Genomic DNA, 21,114 nt, shown 5'->3' on the forward strand with positions numbered 1-21,114 from the left:
ATATATATATAGATGAGTGTGAATGTAGGAGACATCGGACAAATTTTAAATTATAAATAAATAAAGTAAATAATTAATAAAATAAAATGTAATAGAATGCACATATTAATTTTTAAATTAATAAGTACATTTTTTATAAATATTTTTTTTGTCAATCATTCACTCTATTTATAATTTTAAATTTGTCTGATGTTTGCTACACTCACACTCATATATATAGTTACAACTTAATTAGTTAGTGCGCATACGCATCTTCTCCCACCTTAGTACTACAAGAAAGTGAGGGCTCGGAAGTCCGAATCTTGAAGATGTTAAAGAATATTATTATTATACTCATATATGTATGATGCAGTCAAGATATTACAGTCAATAGTCATACATTTGAAATAACAAATAAATTTTATGTCGAATCTCTCTTTAATATTTTTATTTATTGTTTAATATACTTCTCATTGTTATTTAATTCTACAAAAAAAAAATGGCCGACTTTATTAATTATACCGCAGAAGTAAGTGAACTAATCAAATTTAACCTGCACATATATTTTGCCGCTAAATTTTTTAGCTTATTAATTTTATTACAAATTTTAATTTTTAATTGTGTTGTAGGAAATGGAGGCAGAGACTGAGGAAGATGAAGAAATTGTGAGCAGAAAGAGAAAGATGGGAAAAAATTCAGGAAACAGTGATGAGGATGAAAGTATGCGTTTTTTTTTTAATTTATAATTTATATTAGAGTTATTTTTTTTATGATACTGAAGTTAACTGAGGTCTAGTAATTTTTGGATTTTTTGAAAACGATAAATTATAAATAAACAAATATTTGCAAATATTTCACCCATAGTTTCTTAAATTTTCTACATGTGCATATTTTTAGTTTTTATTTTTTGGTAATTGATGATAATTTATTGGCAGATCTTGAAGATAGCATAGTGGTGGAAAGTGATGAAGATGATGATGAAGAAGATGGAGGTAAAAAGAAAAAAAACTATGACAATGACTTTGACGACCGCCTGGAGGACGATGATTATGATTTAATTGAAGAAAACTTGGGTATAACTGTTGAGCGCAGACGATTTAAGCGACTGAAGCAGATGCCCGTTGGTGGATCTGATGATGAGGAGAGTAACGAAGATGTGGAAGCTGAGAAAGAGAACATTGCTAGTGGATTATTTGGAGATGGTGTTGATGTAAGTTCAATTTTTAATTGTTTTACTTAATCTTACAGACTAACTGGTATTTTAATCAACAGGAAGGAGAAAGCGCGAGTCGGGAACCAGATGAAGTCTTTGATCTTGATAACAGTTATGGAAGCGCTTCTTCAGATGAAGACAATTTCATAGTCGACAATGATGACAGACCGTTACCTAGAAAAAAACGTCATTCTGGTGCCAACTCGGCGTTGGAAGAAGCACAAGAAATTTTTGGCGTTAATTTTGACTATAATGACATCAATCAACATGATGAAGATACTTATGAAGAAGAGGAAGAATATGAAGAAGCTGATGGTGATTTAACACTAGGCGGTGTATCTACAGGAAGATGGAAAAAGAAACAGAGTAGAAAGTCTACGAGAAATAGTATTTTTCAGTTGTATGAACCTAGTGAACTACAACGTTCTCATTATACGGATTTGGATCAGGAAATTCGCAGCAAAGACATTCCTGAAAGAATGCAGTTGCGCTCAACGCCAATTACTTCTGTACCAGAAGGTTCCACTGAACTTAATGAAGAAGCTGAGTGGATTTACAAGCGTGCATTCGCACAGCAAAAGATTTTGCAACAAGTTACGGACTATTCTTGCGGTATGGATGATTTTGGATCCAAAGGTCTAGAAGTGGTGGAAAAAATAAAGAATGTATTAAATTTTATCCGTAATCAACAGTTCGAAGTCCCTTTCATAGCTTTTTACAGAAAAGAACAAGTTGAGCCAGAATTGAACATAAATGATTTGTGGAAAATATACAAATTTGATGGCAAGTGGTGTCAACTGTATCAGAGGAAAAATAATTTACTTGCTTTATTTGAGAAGATGAGAAGTTTTCAGTGCGATGAGATTATGAAAGATCCAGAAGCTCCTCTTGCTGATGACATCAGAGTTATCAACGAAGGCGACATCGATCAATTGAAGAGTGTTCAGACTGACGAAGAGTTAAAAGACGTTTATAATCATTTCATGCTGTACTACAGCCGTGAACTTCCAGCGATGCACGAAGCCGTGAGACGGAAAGAAAAAGCAGCTAAACGTTTGGAAAAAATAGAAAAACGTAAGCAGCAGATGTTGGAGGCTGAGGAAAATGATGATCTACCTCCTGAAGATGAAGACGCCGAAGAGCCTGAAGAAAAAGATACACTCAAGCCAGCTGTCAGACGTGGACCTTACGCACTATATAGACGAGCTGGGCTGAGTAGTTTTGCTAAAAAATTTGGTCTTACTCCTGAACAATTTGCGGAAAATTTACGAGACAATTATCAACGTCACGAAGTCGACCAAGATTTGGTAGAGCCGAGTGAAGTAGCACGAGATTATCTCGGTAGATTTTTTCAGTCAACTGAGCAAGTTTTGAAGGCTGTCCAGCTAATGGTAGCCATTCAACTCTCTCGTGAACCAATTCTACGTAAAAGTGTTCGTGAAATGTATATGGAACGGGCAAAGCTGTCAGTGCGACCCACTAAAAAAGGAATTAAAGAAATCGATGAAAACCATCCGATCTATACTATGAAGTATTTGAAGGACAAACCGATCAATGAACTTGTTGATCATATGTGGCTCAAGTTATTGACAGCTGAGACTGACGGTCTGATAAAAATCACACTCAGCGATACTGTCGACGGCACCACCAGCTCTGACTTTATCAGCGAATTCAAACAATTGTACATCAGAGATGAATTTAGCAAAACCGTTCAAGAGTGGAATGATCTACGTACTGCTAGTGTGGAACTGGCTTTTAAAAAATTCGTGATACCCGATTTGAAAAATGAATTACGAGCGAATATAACTGGTGAAGCAAAAGAATCTATTATGCGGTCGTGCTGTCGCAAGTTATCACATTGGATAAAATTCGCTCCATATACATGCGAATTTTATAACGTCGAAAATGAAGATGTTGAGACTTGGAATACTAGCAAAGGTATCCGATCAATGGGAATCGCGTATGTTCCTGATCACTCTCAAGCTGCTTTCGCTTCAATCGTTGCCCCAGATGGCGAGTGTCTCGACTATTTGAAATTGCCTCACATATTGAAGCGAAAAAACAGTTTCAATGAAAATGAAAAGCTTCTTAAAGAAGCCGAGTTACTTTGTCTGAAAAATTTTATTAGCCAACACAAGCCACATATTATTGTAGTAGCCGGGGAGTCCAAAGATGCTCAAACAATTTCATATGATATTAAGGAATGTTTAACAGCACTTGCTGATGAACAACAGTATCCTGCTATCCAGGTAGAAATATGCGATCCGAATGTTGCTAAAATATTTTCCATCAGCAATAGAGGAGTTGATGAGTTTCGTGACTATCCGCCACTACTTAGAGAATCTATTTCACTTGCTCGACGATTGCAAAATCCTCTCGGCGAATTTTCGCAGCTCTGTACTCCAGACGAAGACCTGCTGTGTTTAAACTTCCACCCACTTCAAAATCTTCTTTCCAAGGAAGAGCTTTTGGAAGACCTGTACTTGGAATTCATCAACAAAGTCAATGAAGTCGGCGTTGATCTCAGCAAAAACCGGATCTACCGTGATACTCTACTGCAATTTGTCTGTGGATTAGGTCCTAGAAAAAGTCGTGAATTGTTAAAAATACTAAAAGACAAAAATAGTAAATTAGAAAATCGAACTCATTTAGTAACTACATGTCATATGGGACCAAAAGTGTTCATAAATTGTGCTGGATTTTTGAAAATAGACACAACTACTCTTGATGACAGCACAGATGCCTACATTGAGGTGTTAGACAGCACGAGAATTCATCCAGAAACTTACGAGTGGGCGCGTAAAATGGCTGTCGATGCTCTAGAATACGACGATGAGAATTCACACTCAGCAAGTGCTATCGAAGAAATAATACAAGCTCCCGAGAAGCTACTGGACTTGGACCTTGATGCTTTTGCTGCTGAATTAGAGAAGCAAGGTTACGGAAATAAAACTACTACTCTGTATAGCATCAGAACAGAACTGACTGATCGTTACAAAGATCCGCGAGTGCCTTATGAATCTCCATCTTCTGAAGAAATGTTTACTATGTTAACCAAAGAGACTCCAGAAACATTCTACGTGGGTAAGCTAGTTCACGGCACAGTTATTGGGTTCAGGTTCAAAAAACCCGAAGGTGAACAATTGGATCAAGCTAATCCTGTTAAAAATGACGAGACTGAACTCTGGCAGTGTCCGTTCTGCTCTAAGAATGATTTTCCTGAACTGTCTGACGTATGGAATCACTTTGACGAGGGAACTTGTCCTGGAAAAGCTGTTGGTGTCAGACTTCGCTTAGAAAATGGACTGTCTGGTTACATTCATGTTAAAAATATATCAGATCAACGTGTGGAAAATCCCGAAGACAGGGTCCAGATACGACAAGTATTGACGTGCCGTGTCACCAAAGTTGATATGGATCATTTTAGCGCTGAGTGTACCAGCAAAAGTAGTGACCTTGCTGATGAAAACAACACCTGGCGACCTGCTAAAGATTCGTTCTATGATACAGAAGCTGAAGAGGAAGATAAGAGAGTAGAAGATGAAAGTAAAAAAGATAAACAGCAGATTTATGTAAAACGTGTTATCGTTCATTCTTCATTTTATAACATAAGTTTTGCTGAAGCTGAAAAAATGATGAAGACTATGAAACAAGGAGAAGTTATCATTAGACCTAGCAGTAAAGGTACTGATCATTTATCAGTTACTTGGAAAATTACAGATGACATTTATCAACATATTGACGTACTTGAAGAAAATAAAAGCAATATTTATACACTGGGACGTAGTCTGTTCATTGGTACAGAGAATTTTGAGGATCTCGATGAAATAATTGCGAGACATATCAACGTGATGGCTGGATATGTAGCAGAAATACTTGAGTTCAAGTATTACAACAGTCAAGTACTTGGGTTTAGGGACAAGGCTGAAAAATTATTGAAAGAACAAAAGACAAATAATCCTGCTAGCATTCCTTACATCGTATCAGCTGCTAAAAATCATCCTGGTAAATTTTTACTCTCATATCTTCCTCGGGAAAGATGTTACCACGAGTATATTACCGTTACATCCCAGGGATTCCAATTCAGGAATGAGATGTTTAATAATCTCAATTCGCTAGTACGTTGGTTTAAAAAACATTACAGAGATCCGGTTGTTGAACAGTCTGTCGTTGAACAGTCACAGTCTGAAGAGGTGACACCAAAAGACACTCCTTCTGAATTCACCTGTTTAGCTGCTTAGTTTATTTTCAGTATTCCTGTTTACTATTTTTAAAAGTATTACTATTATTACTTGAGATTATAATCTATATATTAGTTTCATATACATATATACGTACTCGTTTACGATTTATATATTCGGTTATTATATTTCTGGATAAATTAAATTATCTATAACCATTATATCCAGTTATATATTTTTCTATTAAAAATTTATTAAAAAAAAAAAAAGTGCACGAGTTTTTTTATTTGATACCAAATATATATATATATTTACAATGATAATAAATATTCAACATGTGTTTTCAAACGTAGTCCATAAATTGTTAAGATTTAAATGAGTTCTGAATAAAAATATTTAAATATAAGTTTTTGAATTTGGCGCCATTGCATGCAGCGCATTTTGGAATGTCTATAATGATTAAATTTAGTTTTTGTTGTTGATTGTAAGAATGTCAGAAGTAAAAAAATGATAGATTGAAAGTTATTTCATAAAAATAAGGAAATTTACTTTACGGGAAATTTGAATTTCGGCGGGAATGGTGGCGGTAGAAGTGAAAAATATTTCTAGAACAAATCGAACCAAAGAAGTGGGTTATGGGTAATTTAAATTTTTATCAGTTTCATGCTTGAATAATTAACATATTTTTTGCCTAAAATCACGGAGGCGTCATTGCCAGGAGTTGATCATCAGTAACTACTTCCAACAAGGAATAATGGCAAAAAATAAAAATTAGTGTTAGTGATTTGGCGTTTTTCTAGTCCACCGTTTGGACACAAGTTTTTAATTATAATTATTTTTAATTTATTTATTTCAAATTGTACATTACCACGTTTTTAAATTATATATATACATATATACATATAATTTTTATTAATTGTAAATATTATATTTAATTATTTGTAAATAATGGCCGATTTTGTGTACTCCGAAGCTGAGGAAAGTGAGGTAAATATTACACATCATTTTTTCATTTATTTTTTTATTACTTTAATTATTTAAATATTATCATTTATATTTTCATAATTTACTGCCAATCGATTATGTAATAATTATTGACGTGAAAGTTATTTGAATTTTTTAAATGGAGAGTTTAATTTTTTTGACTTTCAACAGCATGACGACGATGAGGAAGAGCAAATTGATCATGGGCGTAAGAAAAAAGTCAAAAAGACGCTGGATGAAAGTGAAGAAGAAGAAGAAGGTAATTTTTATTAGTTATTTTTTTTCGTCTTGAGTTTAGAGAAATTTATTTTTCCTCCAAAAATAAATTGAATATTTTCAATCATAAAAAAAAATTCAATAAAAAAAAAAAACTAACCTACTTTAATATTGATGCTTGTAAGATATTATTTGGCGTGAGTTGTGCTCTTTTAAAGCCATTATAAAATATATTAAGTTATACAATATCATATTTGATTTGAATTTAATTTTTCCAAATGCGTTTATTTGTAATGGTGAATAATTTTTCGTAAAAAGCTGAATTACTAGGAAATAATTATATATAATATTGTCTGAGGTAATCATGACGCAATATTGCTACTAATATAAATAATTTTATGTAATAAATGAAGAGTAAATGAATTTTTACGTGATAATTTAAAAATCGAATCTATATAAATTCAAAACGTGATACTTTTTAAACATACATTTAACTTGAATTATAATCGGCCATTTTGTTGATAGGAATTGCCAAAAAACTTGAATTTTTATTTAAATGTAGCTAAAATTTTATTTTTATTATTTATTGTAATTAAATAAATGCGAAGTAAAAAATGAGGATATTTATTGATGCGCAGATGATGAAGATCGGCTGAGAGAAGAGTTAAAAGATTTAATTGACGACAGACCGATTGAGGAAAGTGATGGTGAGGATAGCGATGCTTCCGGTGGCTCTAAGAAACGTAAGAAGAGTGACGATGAAGACTTTGATGACAGACTCGAGGACGACGACTATGATCTTATCGAGGAAAATTTGGGTATTACTGTGGAACGGAAACGGTTCAAAAGACTCAAGCGAATAACGGACGCTGAATCGGATGACGAAGAAGAGCAAGGCGGCGAAGCTAAAGATGCCATCGCTCAAGAACTATTTACTCATGGCGAAGGCTCTGGAGATGTAAGTATTTTATTTAACGATATTGTTTATAAATTTATTTAGGGTAGTAATTATTGTATGTAATTATTTCGTGCTATCATAATTTAAAAAAAAAGGACAGGAATGCGGTAGGTTTAAATTAGAATGTTGTGTAACGCTAGCTGATAATTAAGTCATTAATTAATTAAGAATGACGGTAAAATTATTTTGTTAATTTAAATTAATAATTATTTAGGAGGATGAGCGACGCAGTGAACGAAGCCACAGACCAGAACCTGAGATACTCGAAGGAGAAGGCAGTGAAGGAGAGTACTCAGAAGAGGATGATTTTATTGTTGGTGATGACGACAGACCCATTCATGAAAAACGACGGAAGAAAAAACATATTTTCACGGACGCAGCGCTGCAAGAAGCCCAGGATATCTTTGGTGTTGACTTTGACTACGATAACTTTGAAAAATTCGGTGAAGATGAGTATGAAGAGGAAGAAGACGAAGAGGATGATTATGTTGATGATGAAGGTGGAGAGAGACCTAGAAGACACAAGAAACAGTCTAAGAAAAAACCTTCGAAAAAGACTATATTCGAGGTTTATGAACCTAGTGAACTCAAACGTGGACATTTTACTGACTTGGATAATGAAATACGTAATACAGATATACCTGAGAGAATGCAACTACGTACGATGCCGATTACTCCAGTCCCTGAAGGTTCTGATGAGCTGGATCATGAGTCAGAGTGGATTTATCAACAGGCATTCTGTAGACCAACAATTTCAAATCAAGATACAAATTTGAATAATGATATGGATGATGGTGGTGGTAAAGGTCCCCAGACAGTGGGAAAAATAAAAAAAGCATTAGATTTTATGCGTAACCAGAACTTTGAAGTTCCCTTTATATCATTTTACAGAAAAGAATACGTTCTTCCAGAATTAAATATTAATGATTTGTGGAAAGTATACAAGTTTGATGCTAAATGGTGTCAGTTACGTCAGAGAAAAGAAAATTTACTCCGTTTGTTTGAAAAAATGCGGGACTTTCAATTAGATGAAATTATGAAAAATCCTGATGCCCCACTTCCAGATGACATTAGAGTTATAAAAGATGAAGACATTGAGCGATTGAAAAGCGTACAGACAAATGAAGAATTGAATGATGTTCACAATCATTTTATGCTTTATTACAGTCATGATATTCCAGCGATGCAGGAATCTGTGCGACGTAAAGAAAAGGAAGCTAGACGTTTAGCGAGAATACAGAAACGTAAGCAACAGCTTCTGGAGGCTGAAGAAAATGGAGAAGATCCACCACCTGAGGAAGAAAATCCTGATGAGCCAGACGAAGTTGAAGATACTCTTAAGCAAGCTGTAAGAAGTGGCCCCTACGCACTTTGTAGACGTGCTGGACTAAATAGTTTTGCCAAAAAGTTTGGTCTCTCCCCTGAACACTTTGCTGAAAACTTGCGGGACAATTATCAGCGGCATGAAGTTGATCAAGAACCAGTTGAACCTAGTGTGGTAGCACAAGATTATATGGGGAAATGTTTCCAATCAACTGATGATGTTTTAAAAGCCGTGCAAGTAATGGTCGCTATTCAGTTGGCACGTGAACCACTCGTAAGAAAATGTGTTCGTGAGATGTATATGGAACGTGCCAAGCTGTCAGTACGACCAACAAAAAAAGGATTAACTGACATCGATGAAAACCACCCGATCTATACAATGAAATACTTGAAAGACAAACCCGTTCGCGATCTTGTTGGAGATCAATGGCTCAAGTTAGAAATTGCTGAAAAGGATAAACTTATTGTAATAACGCTTAGTGAAACTTTTGATGGCAATACTAGCAGTAACTATATTGAAGAAATGAAGCAGCTTTACATAAGGGATGAATTTTCAAAGAACGTTCAAGACTGGAATGCTTTTCGAGTTGGCAGCGTTGAAATGGCTTTGACGAGATACGTTATTCCGGATTTGAAAAAAGAACTCCGTGCAAATCTTTCGGCTGAGTCAAAGGAGTTCGTGATGCGTGCTTGTTGTCGGAAAATGTATAACTGGTTAAAAGTAGCACCATTCACATGTGAATTTCCTGATGAAGAAGACGAAGAATGGGACACGAGTAAAGGCGTGCGGGTAATGGCAATAGCATACGTTACAGGCATAAACGAAGCTTCTTTTTCTTGCATTGTGTCTCCAGATGGCGAGTGCGCAGATATTTTACGTTTGCCTCATTTGCTGATGAGAAAAAATAGCTACAGAGATGATGAAAAGTTTAAAAAAGAAGCTGATTTACTTGCAATAAGAAATTTTATTCGTAAAAATAAACCTCATGTTATTGTTATTGGAGGTGAGTCTAGAGAAGCTCTTATGATATCTACGGACATAAAGGAATGTTTGACAATATTAGCAGAGGAAGAGCAATATCCAGCAATAACTGTTGAAATATTAGATAATGATTTAGCTAAAATTTACGCAGCAAGCGAAAAAGGTAAATCTGAATTCCGTGACTATCCGGATTTACTTCGTCAAGCTGTTTCGTTAGCTCGACGACTCCAAGATCCTCTGGTTGAGTTTTCACAACTGTGCACTGCTGATGACGATATCATGTGCTTGAAGTATCATAGTCTTCAAAGCCAGTTATCGGAGGAAGAATTGATTGAAAATTTGTACTTGGAATTCGTAAATCGAGTTAATGAAGTAGGTGTTGATATAAATAAAGCTGTACAGCAAACCTATTCAGGCAATTTAGTCCAATTTGTGTGTGGTTTGGGACCGCGTAAAGGTCAAGCACTGATAAAAATGCTCAAGCAAACAAATCAACGTCTTGAAAATCGTACTCAGTTAGTAACAGCCTGTCACATGGGTCCTAAAGTATTCATAAACTGCGCTGGTTTTATTAAAATTGACACCAACAGCCTTGGAGACAGTACAGAGGCTTATGTTGAAGTATTGGACGGCTCAAGAGTACATCCTGAAACATATGAGTGGGCTCGTAAAATGGCTGTCGATGCTTTGGAGTACGACGACGAAGATGCTAATCCAGCTGGTGCATTGGAAGAGATTCTCGAATCACCTGAGAGGCTAAAAGACTTAGATTTGGATGCATTTGCTGAAGAATTAGAAAGACAAGGCTTTGGTAATAAATGTGTTACGCTCTATGACATCAGATCTGAGTTGAATTGTCGTTACAAAGATCTCAGGACGCCGTACCAATCTCCAACTCCCGAGCAACTCTTTGACATCCTGACTAAAGAAACACCAGAGACATTTTACATTGGTAAACTTGTATCAGCAACTGTAGTTGGTATCAGTCACAAAAAACCACAAGGTGATCAATTGGATCAAGCTAATCCAGTGCGAAATGACGAGACTGGGCTGTGGCAATGTCCATTTTGTTTGAAAAATGATTTTCCCGAATTGTCTGAGGTATGGAATCACTTTGATGCTGGTGCGTGTCCTGGTAAAGCAATCGGTGTTAGAATTGTTTTAGACAATCCCAATATATCTGGTTATATTCACATTAAAAATATATCTGACAGTCACGTTGTAAATCCTGAAGAAAGATTGAGAATCCGCCAAACGATACATGTCCGTATTATTAAAATAGAAGTTGATAGATTCAGTACGCAGTGCTCGTGTAAAAGTTCTGATTTAAGTGATAAAAATAATGAGTGGAGACCAACTAAAGACCCATACTACGACACTGAAGCTGAACAGCAGGATACTCAATATGTCCAAGATTTCAAGAAGAAAAAACAGCAACAGACTTACGTCAGAAGAGTTATTGTACATACGTCATTTCATAATGTAAGTTATGATGAATGTGAAAAAATGATGAAAACTCTCAGACAGGGCGAGGTCATAATACGACCCAGTAGTAAAGGATCTGACCATTTGGTGGCCACATGGAAAGTTACTGATGACATTTATCAGTATATTGATATAAAAGAGGAAGATAAAATAAACGATTTTACTCTAGGACGTCGTTTGATGATTGGCAATAACGAATATGAAGATCTTGATGAAATCATAGCAAGTCACATAAATCCAATGGCTGCTTACGCTGCAGAATTGCTTGATTTCAAATATTACAAGCGTGGCATCGACGGCATAAAAGAAAAAGCTGAAGAAGTACTCAAAGAACAAAAAAGAGAAAACCCCGGAAGTATTCCTTATATTATATCAGCATGTAAAAATCGTCCTGGTAAATTTTTACTGTCGTATCTTCCACGAACATCCTGCTCTCACGAGTACATCACAGTTTCGAAAGACGGTTTTCGATACCGTTCCGAAACATTTGCACGTGTCGATAAACTCGTCGGTTGGTTCAAAAAAAATTTCCGTAACCCGATACCAGGTCAAATTACACCGAGTACTCCACGTGGAGCTGTTACTTCCCGGACACCGTATCATTCTACTCCTGGAGTTGGTAGTATGAACCAAGAAGCAATACAGCGAGTTGCACAAAATCTTCCACATCATATGTTGCACTCGCTTTCGCAAGTCGCGAATCAGACGCCACACTATCCACCACATACTCCTGGTGCTACTGGGGCTACTGGATACGGTATGCACACTTACCCTAACACTCCGTACACGCCTTCAGGTCAGACGCCATTCATGACACCCTACCAAACGCCCCATCACACTCCTCATCATTCCCAGCCTACTCCACGATATGGACAACAAACACCCAGTCATCAGTTTGTTCATCCTGGTCCTCCAGTTAGTCAGAATACTCATCACAGGATATCCATGTCCCACCGATCCTCCACTTCTTACGGCCAAGGTTCTGAAGAAGAATGGAAGAAGGCTGCTGAGGACTGGGCGAGACAAAAACAGTCCACCCCAAGGGGATCGTAAGTTTAAGTTTTATAATAATCATATATTTAAATCCTATAGATGAATTAATATTTATTCTTATTTAGGACTCCAAGATACGATGACATGAGACAACCATCTCGTGAGTATGCAGATACAGGCAGATCAACGCCTCGCAACCGTCATTCATCACACGGTTCAGCACGAACCCCATCATACCGATCACCTCGAGGAACGCCAAACACTAACTCAAGTCCTCGGAGCATGTCGCTCAGTGGTGATGGGACACCTCTTTACGACGAGAGCTAGATATATTTTTAATTATTATGTTATACAATCGATCATGTACAATTATTATTAATTTATAGTTATTTTTTTTTTGCCTAACGACTAAATAACTAATTTTATTGTATCCATTTGTAATCGAATTTTTTTAGGATCAAACGAACGTAATGTAATTTATATATTATTATTTATGTATATTATTATTAAAATTATTAAGAATTTTAATTAATATTAATATTAAGTTTTAATTTATGTATCTAATATGCATACAACTAATTTTTATTTTTTTTTCTCTACAATAAATATTTTTAATAAATAAATAAATTTATGCCCGTCAACCAAACAATGCTTTTGTTTATTAAACAAAAAATTCCTACTCATAAAAATAATTCAAAATCAATTAAAAATTGTCATATTTCCGAGGTAATATTACGCCACTTTTAACTTTTTAAATTTAGCGCACGTTTTGGAATTACCCACTCTGCTTAAAAACTATTAAAAATTTAAAAATTTACGTGTATTTACCTTTTAAAATTTTCTTATTTTACAAAAAGTCTCCTAATATTTTTTAGTTGTCTTTATTTTTAAAGTAGATTATTTTAAAACTCTTACTTTCCTCAAAATCATCTACAGTTTTTACTTCTACCATTATTGTGTCCAGTATTTGTTTAAATGCTTTATCCTAAGCTCATTGTATCTTTTTTTTTTATGGGTGAAAGGGACAAAAATTTTCCCAGGTTAAATTTATTTTATGGCTCTAGTTGCTAGCACGTGTTAAATTTTAAAACTCAAGTGGCTGCAACTTGTTGATTTTCAAATATCATATATATGTATATATATAAATATATGTGTGTGTTTTAATGTGTTTCTATACCTAGAATACCTTCTACGCGTGTCTCTTTTTGACTGTTTGACTTCCCGGTCTCCGATTGGTTTATCCATCAAAGAATTCATATTTCAACCAATGGGATTCTTAAATTTTGTTTTAGTTTTCTCCCCCTTCGCTAAAGTACTGAGCTCGGCTAAACTCAAATATACCATTGTGCATTTTCTGTTCCTACGTTCAACTGTTTATTTAAATCAGATCAGCAATCAGTAGGGTTTATCTCTGCATGCTTATTCGTAAACAAATGTGAATACATAATATAGATAATATATAATAAATATATATTATAGACGCATCTAATTCCGTAAAAGACAATAATTTTTTATTATCCTATTGAAAAAAATATATCATTATTTATTGAGTTGTCATTCGCTGCAGTTAATCTAAATATTTAATTATTTAATGCGCAAGTAAATATTAAAATTTAAAATTTTTTGAAACAATTAGTAGACAATTATTATGTTTATTTATATTTTTTTTTAGTTATTAATATGGAGACCGGACTGGCAGATACCACTACCATGACATCAGATTCATCGAATCCATCGGAAGAAAGTGATGAAGAAAAATTAATGGATGAAATGGACAATTTTTACAAAGAAATTACAAGCATGGAAAGTGATGAGGACACATTTACTTTGAGAGTCAGTGAGGACAGTGGTGTTGAAGAAAATCTTGATGACAGTTTTGCTGTTAAGAATACCGGAGAGTCTAAAGAAGCTGAGTCGTGTGAAATTTCTGGTAGGCTAGGTAGGAAAAGTGATAGGATTTTAAGTGATGATTATTATGATGGTAATGATGATGATGATGATGATGATGATACGGAGAGACCCGATCAAAATAGACAAGCTCTAGTCGTCGATACCCAAATCACGGATAGAGAAATACAGAATAATTACGTGGAAAGTATGAGTGAAAAAGTTGCAGCTGAAAATGATGGACAGGGTCATAATGAAACACGAGATATATACTTGGAAAGTTTGAATGATTTCAGTCAAAATAATAACCAGCAAGAGGACAATGTAGACTTAAGCTCGACGGAAAAACCGCGAGAAATGTCACAAGATACTAGTGATGATGACCAAGTGAACGTTGGTGAAAAAAATATTAATTTGATAGAAAAACAGAGTGACAGTATGCCGTCTGAGCCTGTCGAAAATTTTGATCTAGAAGATGGGGAACTAGTTACTAGCCATGAAAGAAGACAGTGTCAGAGTAAGCAGGTTGATGTTAATTCTGATCTAGAAGAAGGTGAAATAGACGAAAATGTAGAAGTAGGATTCCAATCTCTGCGACATGAGAGAGAAGGTTCTGCTGAGTTGATTGAAGTGCGGAACGAAGTAAACGACAGGTTATTTGGTATCGATGTCAGTGATAATTCATCCGATGAATGTACAATAGTGTACTCAGATCATGACTCTTGTTATAAATATGGTACAGAGAGTGTATGCTCAGCTGAAAATTTTTCTACCAGCAACGATGATCCATGGGAGTTAATAGCATCCCCGTCAAACGACTGTGTTATTATTGATGACTTTGTTATTGTAGATGAAATTGAGAGCTTGCCGAAGTCTAATGATAATAATAAGCGTGCAAGTGACCGGAAAGATAAGACTGAGAAGAATGAAGATGGTAAAAAAAAGTCGAAGAAAAGGAGACTGTCAAATTCGCCAATTGATTGCAATTATTTTACAGAAGCTGAAGATGAATCGAGAAGCTGCGAAAATGTCAGTGTAGACTACAACGATTTAGTCGGAATTTGTAGCAAAGAAGAGGTCGCTGAGCTGGCTGATAATGAGGCCGATAATGATTACGAACCAAAAAAAAAAAAAAGTTACGCGGGTCGCGAACACAACCATCCACTTTTCCGGGATATTGACGTGGAATTGTGTGAGAGGTTGATGCGAGTTAAAAAACAGGGCACCATTATCATTCGTCCAAGCAGCAAAGGTCCTGATTACCTTAAAATAACCTGGAAAGTAACTGATGATATTTATCAGCACATTAAAATTAAGAAGAAACTTCGGTCGTCTGAAGCAGTCAGATATTGTGTTGGCAGCAAAGACTTTGTAGATATTGATGAAGTAGTAAATAAGTACGTAAAGCCAATGGCAGATAATGCTCGTAAGTTGCTTGAGTTCAAGCATTACAAGAGTGCGGTCAATGGCGTGAAAGCAACTGCTGAAAAATTATTGACAGCGGAAAAAGAAAAAAATCCCAATGGTATTCCGTACATAGTGACGGCTGTAAAACGATCTCCTGGTAAATTTTTGATATCGTATTTACCTCGAGTTACTTGTTATCATGAGTACATTAAAATAACACCGGAAGGTTTTTGTTTTCGTGATCAACCGTTTGATAATCTTAACGAATTGTTTATATACTTCAAAGCAAACTCGAAAGAAGTTAAAAATGTTTCATTAAAAGATGAAACAGTAACATCAACAACTGCTACTCCACATCCACATCCGAGACCACTGACACCACGTTCTCAAACACCGAGACCATCAACACTACGAGCAGAATCACCAGAAATAGATATGACTCCAAGAATTCTAGAAGCCATCCAGGATATCCCGGATGAGAAATTAGAGTCAATTCGTCTTATCCTCGAACGTTTTACTCAGCCTACTCTTGATCCAGCATCAGCAGCAGCAGCAGTTGCTGCTTACAGTCATAATCCAGCTCCTTTTTTCAACCAGAATCCAGCTCCTGTACCAAGACCACCGCCGCCTACTGTTTACAATAACTTCCCTCCTTATCAGCCTGTTTATTACCCAACTATTAATTATTCAGCCTACCCATCAGCATTCAGGCCATACTTACCCAATGTGCATTATAATCCACAGCCTGTGCCCTATCCACCTGAGAGAAATCACGGAGAAAATTTACCAGCACCACCTGGCACAAATTAACTTCAATAAAAGTAAGGACTTTGAAAAATTTATGCAGCCAAGTGAAAGTTCCTGATGCTGCCATTGATCTCAATTTAGTTTTATTACGCATTTAGTTTATTTTGTATCATTATATAACAAATAGTATATATTATATATGTTGTGTTCATTAAATAAATTCTATATACTTTATATTAATTATTATATAAATATATTTTTTATTTTACTTAAATATAAGAAATAAAATCGGCGATAGAAATAATCTCCATGGTTAAAAAAATGTATAAACATAATGGCAGCACAACTTATAATAATTTAAATACTTTTTTTTTTATACTTATATATATACATATAATTAAAAATTATTCATCTGAAAAAAATTTATCACTGTAAGGAATTTTCCGGTAGCAATAAGAAACTCCTGGAGGAGTTTCATCCGAACTTGACATCTCATCGTTGTCATGCTTTGACTTATTTTTCGGCCCGCGTTTATTTTTACTGTCACTGGATCTCGTAGTTCTCTTATCAACTCGATCAGGTTCTAATTCACAATAATTTACTACCCTGCGTCTTCGCTTGGACCTCGAGTTTCCGGCATCTTCACCAGGACTGGAGTCGCTGCACGACGATTTAGGTTCACGCAATGACTTTCTTTTGGCGCTTCTGAACCTTTGGCTGCGTCTACGATTGTCTGATGACACCCGGGGACTTACTGCTGTCTTGCTACCAGATTCTTTCTGCGCATTTAAATTATAATTGTTGTCATCATTTAATTTTTTAGTTTTAATAATTTCTTTTCTCGGCGAAAGGCTGGAACTTTTGTTTTTCGGATCATTTGAATTTTTTTTAACTGCTAGCGAGTTATCTTTGCTGGTGTTGCATTTCTTGGATGAAGTTTGCGAAGTATCTTTCCTGGAAGTTTCATGAGACGAAGGAAGAATCGAGTCCTGCAAGTGACCTGGACTGTAGTAGACGTCATCGCCTTTCATCGACAGTCTTTCGCCTTCCCAGTAACGCAGGCTCTGAACCCTACGACGGCCACGTGAGCTCGTCGGCACACTTGACATGTCTATCGACGCGTTTAATGACTCGGCTGATTGAAATAAACTTGACTCGTCGCTTTTAATCTTTCTCCATTTTTCACAGAACGCTGATATCTTGGCAGGACAGCCGTCCATGCAAAGCTTCTGGAGTTCTCGCGGTACCACGTACTTGGCGTTCACTAGATCTCCAGACAGTTGATAAAATTCATTGTTTATCGTTTCTACTATCCGTGGGGTCACTCTACGAACTATTAAATCAGTTTTGTACTTTTTCGAACTGACATGACCGGCTTCGTTGAGCAGGTTCCCTTCGAAAATAAGCCCGTACTTGGTGTTGGCCATCTTCTTTATATTCGGCATCCAACAAGTCAGGACCTTCGGATTGTCTTCAGATCCAAATTTTATTCGCGACTGATTCCTTTGCAATTTTTCACATCTCGTGTCCCGGGGATATTTGTCACTGAGATTTTTACCACGAGCGAGAGCTTCTGATTGTAAAGCTTCGGGTGTTTTTAAAGTAGGCACTGGCACTGATACATTTTCTCTGGTATTTTCATCAGTTAGCCGATGAGATTTTTTTATTAATTTATCATCACTCAATTGCTTATCAACTGACTTGTCGACAGTTTTCTTCGGTGACTTGACTTGAAGACACGGTGGAGATTTAATTGAACGAGGGTGCAATTTCATTGATACATTTTCTATACTGACGACAGAAGGTTTTTTAAATTCAGGATTTATTTTGTTTGATGATTCTTGTCTTTCTTCTCTTTTGACAATTTGTGGAGATGCTGCACGCAAAGTTTGCCTGCTTCCGTTTTCTTCATTTTCTTTGTCATCAGTAATCGACATTTTAGCAGGAATTGTTTGAGAAAATTCCGGTTGATTTTGGACATTTTTCAACAGACTTGGACTAGTTTTAGGATGTTGATGCTGATAGTCATCATTTTTTTCAATCTGCTTAAGTTGCTGAAGAGTCGTTCTCTTCAGTATCTCACCAAAGTACTGGGCGTTTGTTTCCTGAAGTACCGGTTTCTTAAATTTATTTCTGTTTGTTGCCTCGGTAGTGATTTTATTCGATTCATCTTCGGTGATACTCACACACGAATCATATTGCGCTGGGTTTTTACTCACTACCGGTTGAAGAACTTTGCCAAGTCTGTTATGGTCTAGCTGGAGTTTTTGTCGATTCATGTTCTGAACCCTGCGCTCGTCTTCGGTGAAGCTGGTGCACGAGTCATAGTTGGCAAGAAATCCTGTGATGGTTGAAGCTGATTCAGCTCCTCGACGATCATGGAGATAAGCAGGATATCCTGGAGGCTGTAAGACTGGCCGCGATTCTCTCACCGCAATCGGCGGTTGCTGGATGGGTGTCCTTCGGGTGTCGGTATTTTTCGAATGACGTCGAGTTAATTTTTCTTGTTCCGGTTCAACGGCATCGATATTTGTCCTTCGATCATCATACGCAGGACTATTGAAGACTTTTTTACTTTTATGCGGCAAATTGTCATCTGAATCACTGTCATTATGATTGTGTGGACGCCTACGTCCAACAGACTTCAATATTTTCTGCCGTTCGTGCAATCTTTTTTTGGGAACTCGAAGGGATCTTGGTTTCAAAACGCGTCGGCTGTCATAACGCTTATCATCATCATCATCATCACTATCACGGTCATACTCATCAGAACTGTCGTAATCACGATGAGTTAACTTTCTACAAACTGGAGCACGTTTCAAATTGTCTTTACCACAAAAATTACTTGTTGCTTGACCACCATTTCGTTCTTTAAGAATTTTATTCGATCCAGCAGATAAACTTTTATTTGCATCAGTCATCGTGTAGGTGGTACTAAAATTCCTTGACGAGTTTCCACTTCTAGGTGGTACAGATGAAAGCTGATTACTTTCTGCTACTGGATCATCGACTCCCGCCCGAATTATAGTATTCTTCAAGGAATTAGACATTTTAACAATCCCGTCTAAGTATTCCACGGAATGTTTTTTATTTTTCAACATAATTGAAAAGGCTTTCGCGATATCTGAGCTGTCTTCAGCGCTTGGAGTAAACTGCGCGTTTGAATTATTCAATAAATAATGCGACATCTTACCGAGAAACATATCAATGACATTACGCGACTCATCACTAGAGTCAACAGCTGCTTCTTCAGATACTTTTTCTGCTTTACGATCATTAGTAGCTCTGGATCCAGATCTAGGGCTTCTGGTCAATTGTTTTGGAGCTGACAAAGATACAGTTGGAGGAAGCGACTCTCCGGGTCGATGCTCCGGTGATAAATGCTTCGGGTTGACTGGTGATTTGGTCACTAATGACTTTTTACTCAAGTCTTTAATTTTTTCGGTACTTCTTGGAGGTCTTTTACGTGGCCGTAAACGACGCAGAGATTTAGACGGACAGTACACTTCAGTTATTTCACTTATCAAGTCATCGTCGCTGTCAGTGATTGGTGTCGGCCAGCGAAAATTAATGTCGCAACCACCTTCAACAAAACTTTGCCAAATATTATAAACATTTTCCCAATCATCTGGAAACCCATTGTAAAATTTACCGCGTACATACTCCGGTAGCTCATTCTCTTCGTCGTGAATTCTCCCTTGAAGGCAGTAGATGTTTGAAAAAACAGATCTTACAGTTGTCGCATCGATGCGTTGGACTACCGGCTTACTGCGAACAGATCTACCACAATCTAGTTTCCCTTTAATAAGCAATTCGCGTTTATCATTCAGAACAACTTTCCACTGTATGAAAATGCGGTCAGGTTTGTTTAGATCTAAGGTCGAGTGTAAAATCTCACATGTTTTTTTGCTAAACTCAGATGGTGTTGGAAAATTTATTGAAGAAATAGTACTAGCGTTTGATTCAGTACCAGCTGGATTTATTTTTGTTGGCATGTGTGTGCTCGCTAGTGAATTTCGACGCGACGAATGGGCCAGGATTCCCATTGTCTTTGGTGGTGGCATGATAACTCGATCTACTAAAGTATCTGGTGAATTTTTAAAACTTGATGTTGTGATACTGCTGTACATTTGCGGATTTAGATTTTTAGAAATAATGTTACGCATATTTGTGCTGGACGAGACAACTTCGCTGCCAATACGAGAGTTTGTTTCTCCAATTGTGTTGTCCAGTAAATTTCCATTGATACTCGAAGCGCAGGATCTTGACTCGTTTATTATATTATTTATATTATCTTTTTCTAATTCCTTCAATTGCATTTTTTTAATCGTGCGTTCAAGATTTTTGTAACGCTCTTCCATTTGTAAATATCCGAATGTTATCTGAACAAAGAAAGTACTCATCAACATTGAAAACCACTCATAAATTATTATTAATTAATTGTTTACTTACATTTGGCGGTGATGACATTTTTGAAAAATATCTTCATTCAAATTAATGTTTATATTATTATGTAGACTTTCTATTATTATGTTTTATTTATGTTTATAACCTAAAAACGTCACTGATTATCCTTCACATGCTGGTATTTTAAAATCCTGCTGATAAAAAATAATAGATTATTAATAATTGCAATTTGCATAACAACAAAAAGCTGCGAAGCTTGAAATTTACTTACAGTAATTAAAATTTTTTTTTAATAAGTAAATAAATAGAAGCAGCGGCAAAACAAATATTTTTGTAACGCAAATATCGAGAC

General features: G+C 36.0%; 4 protein-coding genes across 5 annotated transcripts; 3 read left to right on the forward strand and 1 right to left on the reverse strand.

Moving 5' to 3' along the window:
• Positions 1–241: 241 nt before the first annotated feature.
• On the forward strand, positions 242–5,595 carry LOC103579046 (transcription elongation factor SPT6). The gene is made up of 4 exons (XM_008560344.3): positions 242–508; positions 609–699; positions 915–1,189; positions 1,252–5,595. Exons 1-4 carry the CDS (start codon positions 479–481, stop codon positions 5,431–5,433), a joined length of 4,578 nt encoding a protein of 1,525 aa, XP_008558566.1. The 5' UTR covers positions 242–478; the 3' UTR covers positions 5,434–5,595.
• A 490-nt stretch (positions 5,596–6,085) lies between these two features.
• On the forward strand, positions 6,086–12,911 carry LOC103579045 (transcription elongation factor SPT6). The gene is made up of 5 exons (XM_008560343.2): positions 6,086–6,360; positions 6,529–6,616; positions 7,212–7,531; positions 7,746–12,370; positions 12,440–12,911. Exons 1-5 carry the CDS (start codon positions 6,322–6,324, stop codon positions 12,639–12,641), a joined length of 5,274 nt encoding a protein of 1,757 aa, XP_008558565.1. The 5' UTR covers positions 6,086–6,321; the 3' UTR covers positions 12,642–12,911.
• A 761-nt stretch (positions 12,912–13,672) lies between these two features.
• LOC128667480 (uncharacterized) lies at positions 13,673–16,502 on the forward strand. Its single transcript, XM_053737733.1, has 2 exons — positions 13,673–13,913; positions 13,987–16,502. The coding sequence occupies exon 2, from the start codon at positions 13,995–13,997 to the stop codon at positions 16,416–16,418; it is 2,424 nt and encodes an 807-aa protein (XP_053593708.1). The 5' UTR covers positions 13,673–13,913; positions 13,987–13,994; the 3' UTR covers positions 16,419–16,502.
• A 148-nt stretch (positions 16,503–16,650) lies between these two features.
• On the reverse strand, positions 16,651–21,112 carry LOC103579044 (uncharacterized). 2 transcript variants are annotated; one of them, XM_008560341.2, is made up of 3 exons: positions 21,034–21,112; positions 20,808–20,953; positions 16,651–20,737 (listed from the first exon to the last, which is right to left on the reverse strand). In XM_008560341.2, the coding sequence occupies exons 2-3, from the start codon at positions 20,823–20,825 to the stop codon at positions 16,760–16,762; spliced, it is 3,996 nt and encodes a 1,331-aa protein (XP_008558563.2). In that variant the 5' UTR covers positions 20,826–20,953; positions 21,034–21,112; the 3' UTR covers positions 16,651–16,759. The 2 variants fall into 2 exon arrangements, with proteins under 2 accessions (XP_008558563.2, XP_008558564.2); XM_008560342.2 differs by having other exon boundaries at positions 20,808–20,956.
• Between the last annotated feature and the right edge of the window lie 2 nt (positions 21,113–21,114).

Source organism: Microplitis demolitor, chromosome 3, assembly GCF_026212275.2.
Source record: "Microplitis demolitor isolate Queensland-Clemson2020A chromosome 3, iyMicDemo2.1a, whole genome shotgun sequence".
Lineage (NCBI taxonomy): Eukaryota > Metazoa > Arthropoda > Insecta > Hymenoptera > Braconidae > Microplitis > Microplitis demolitor.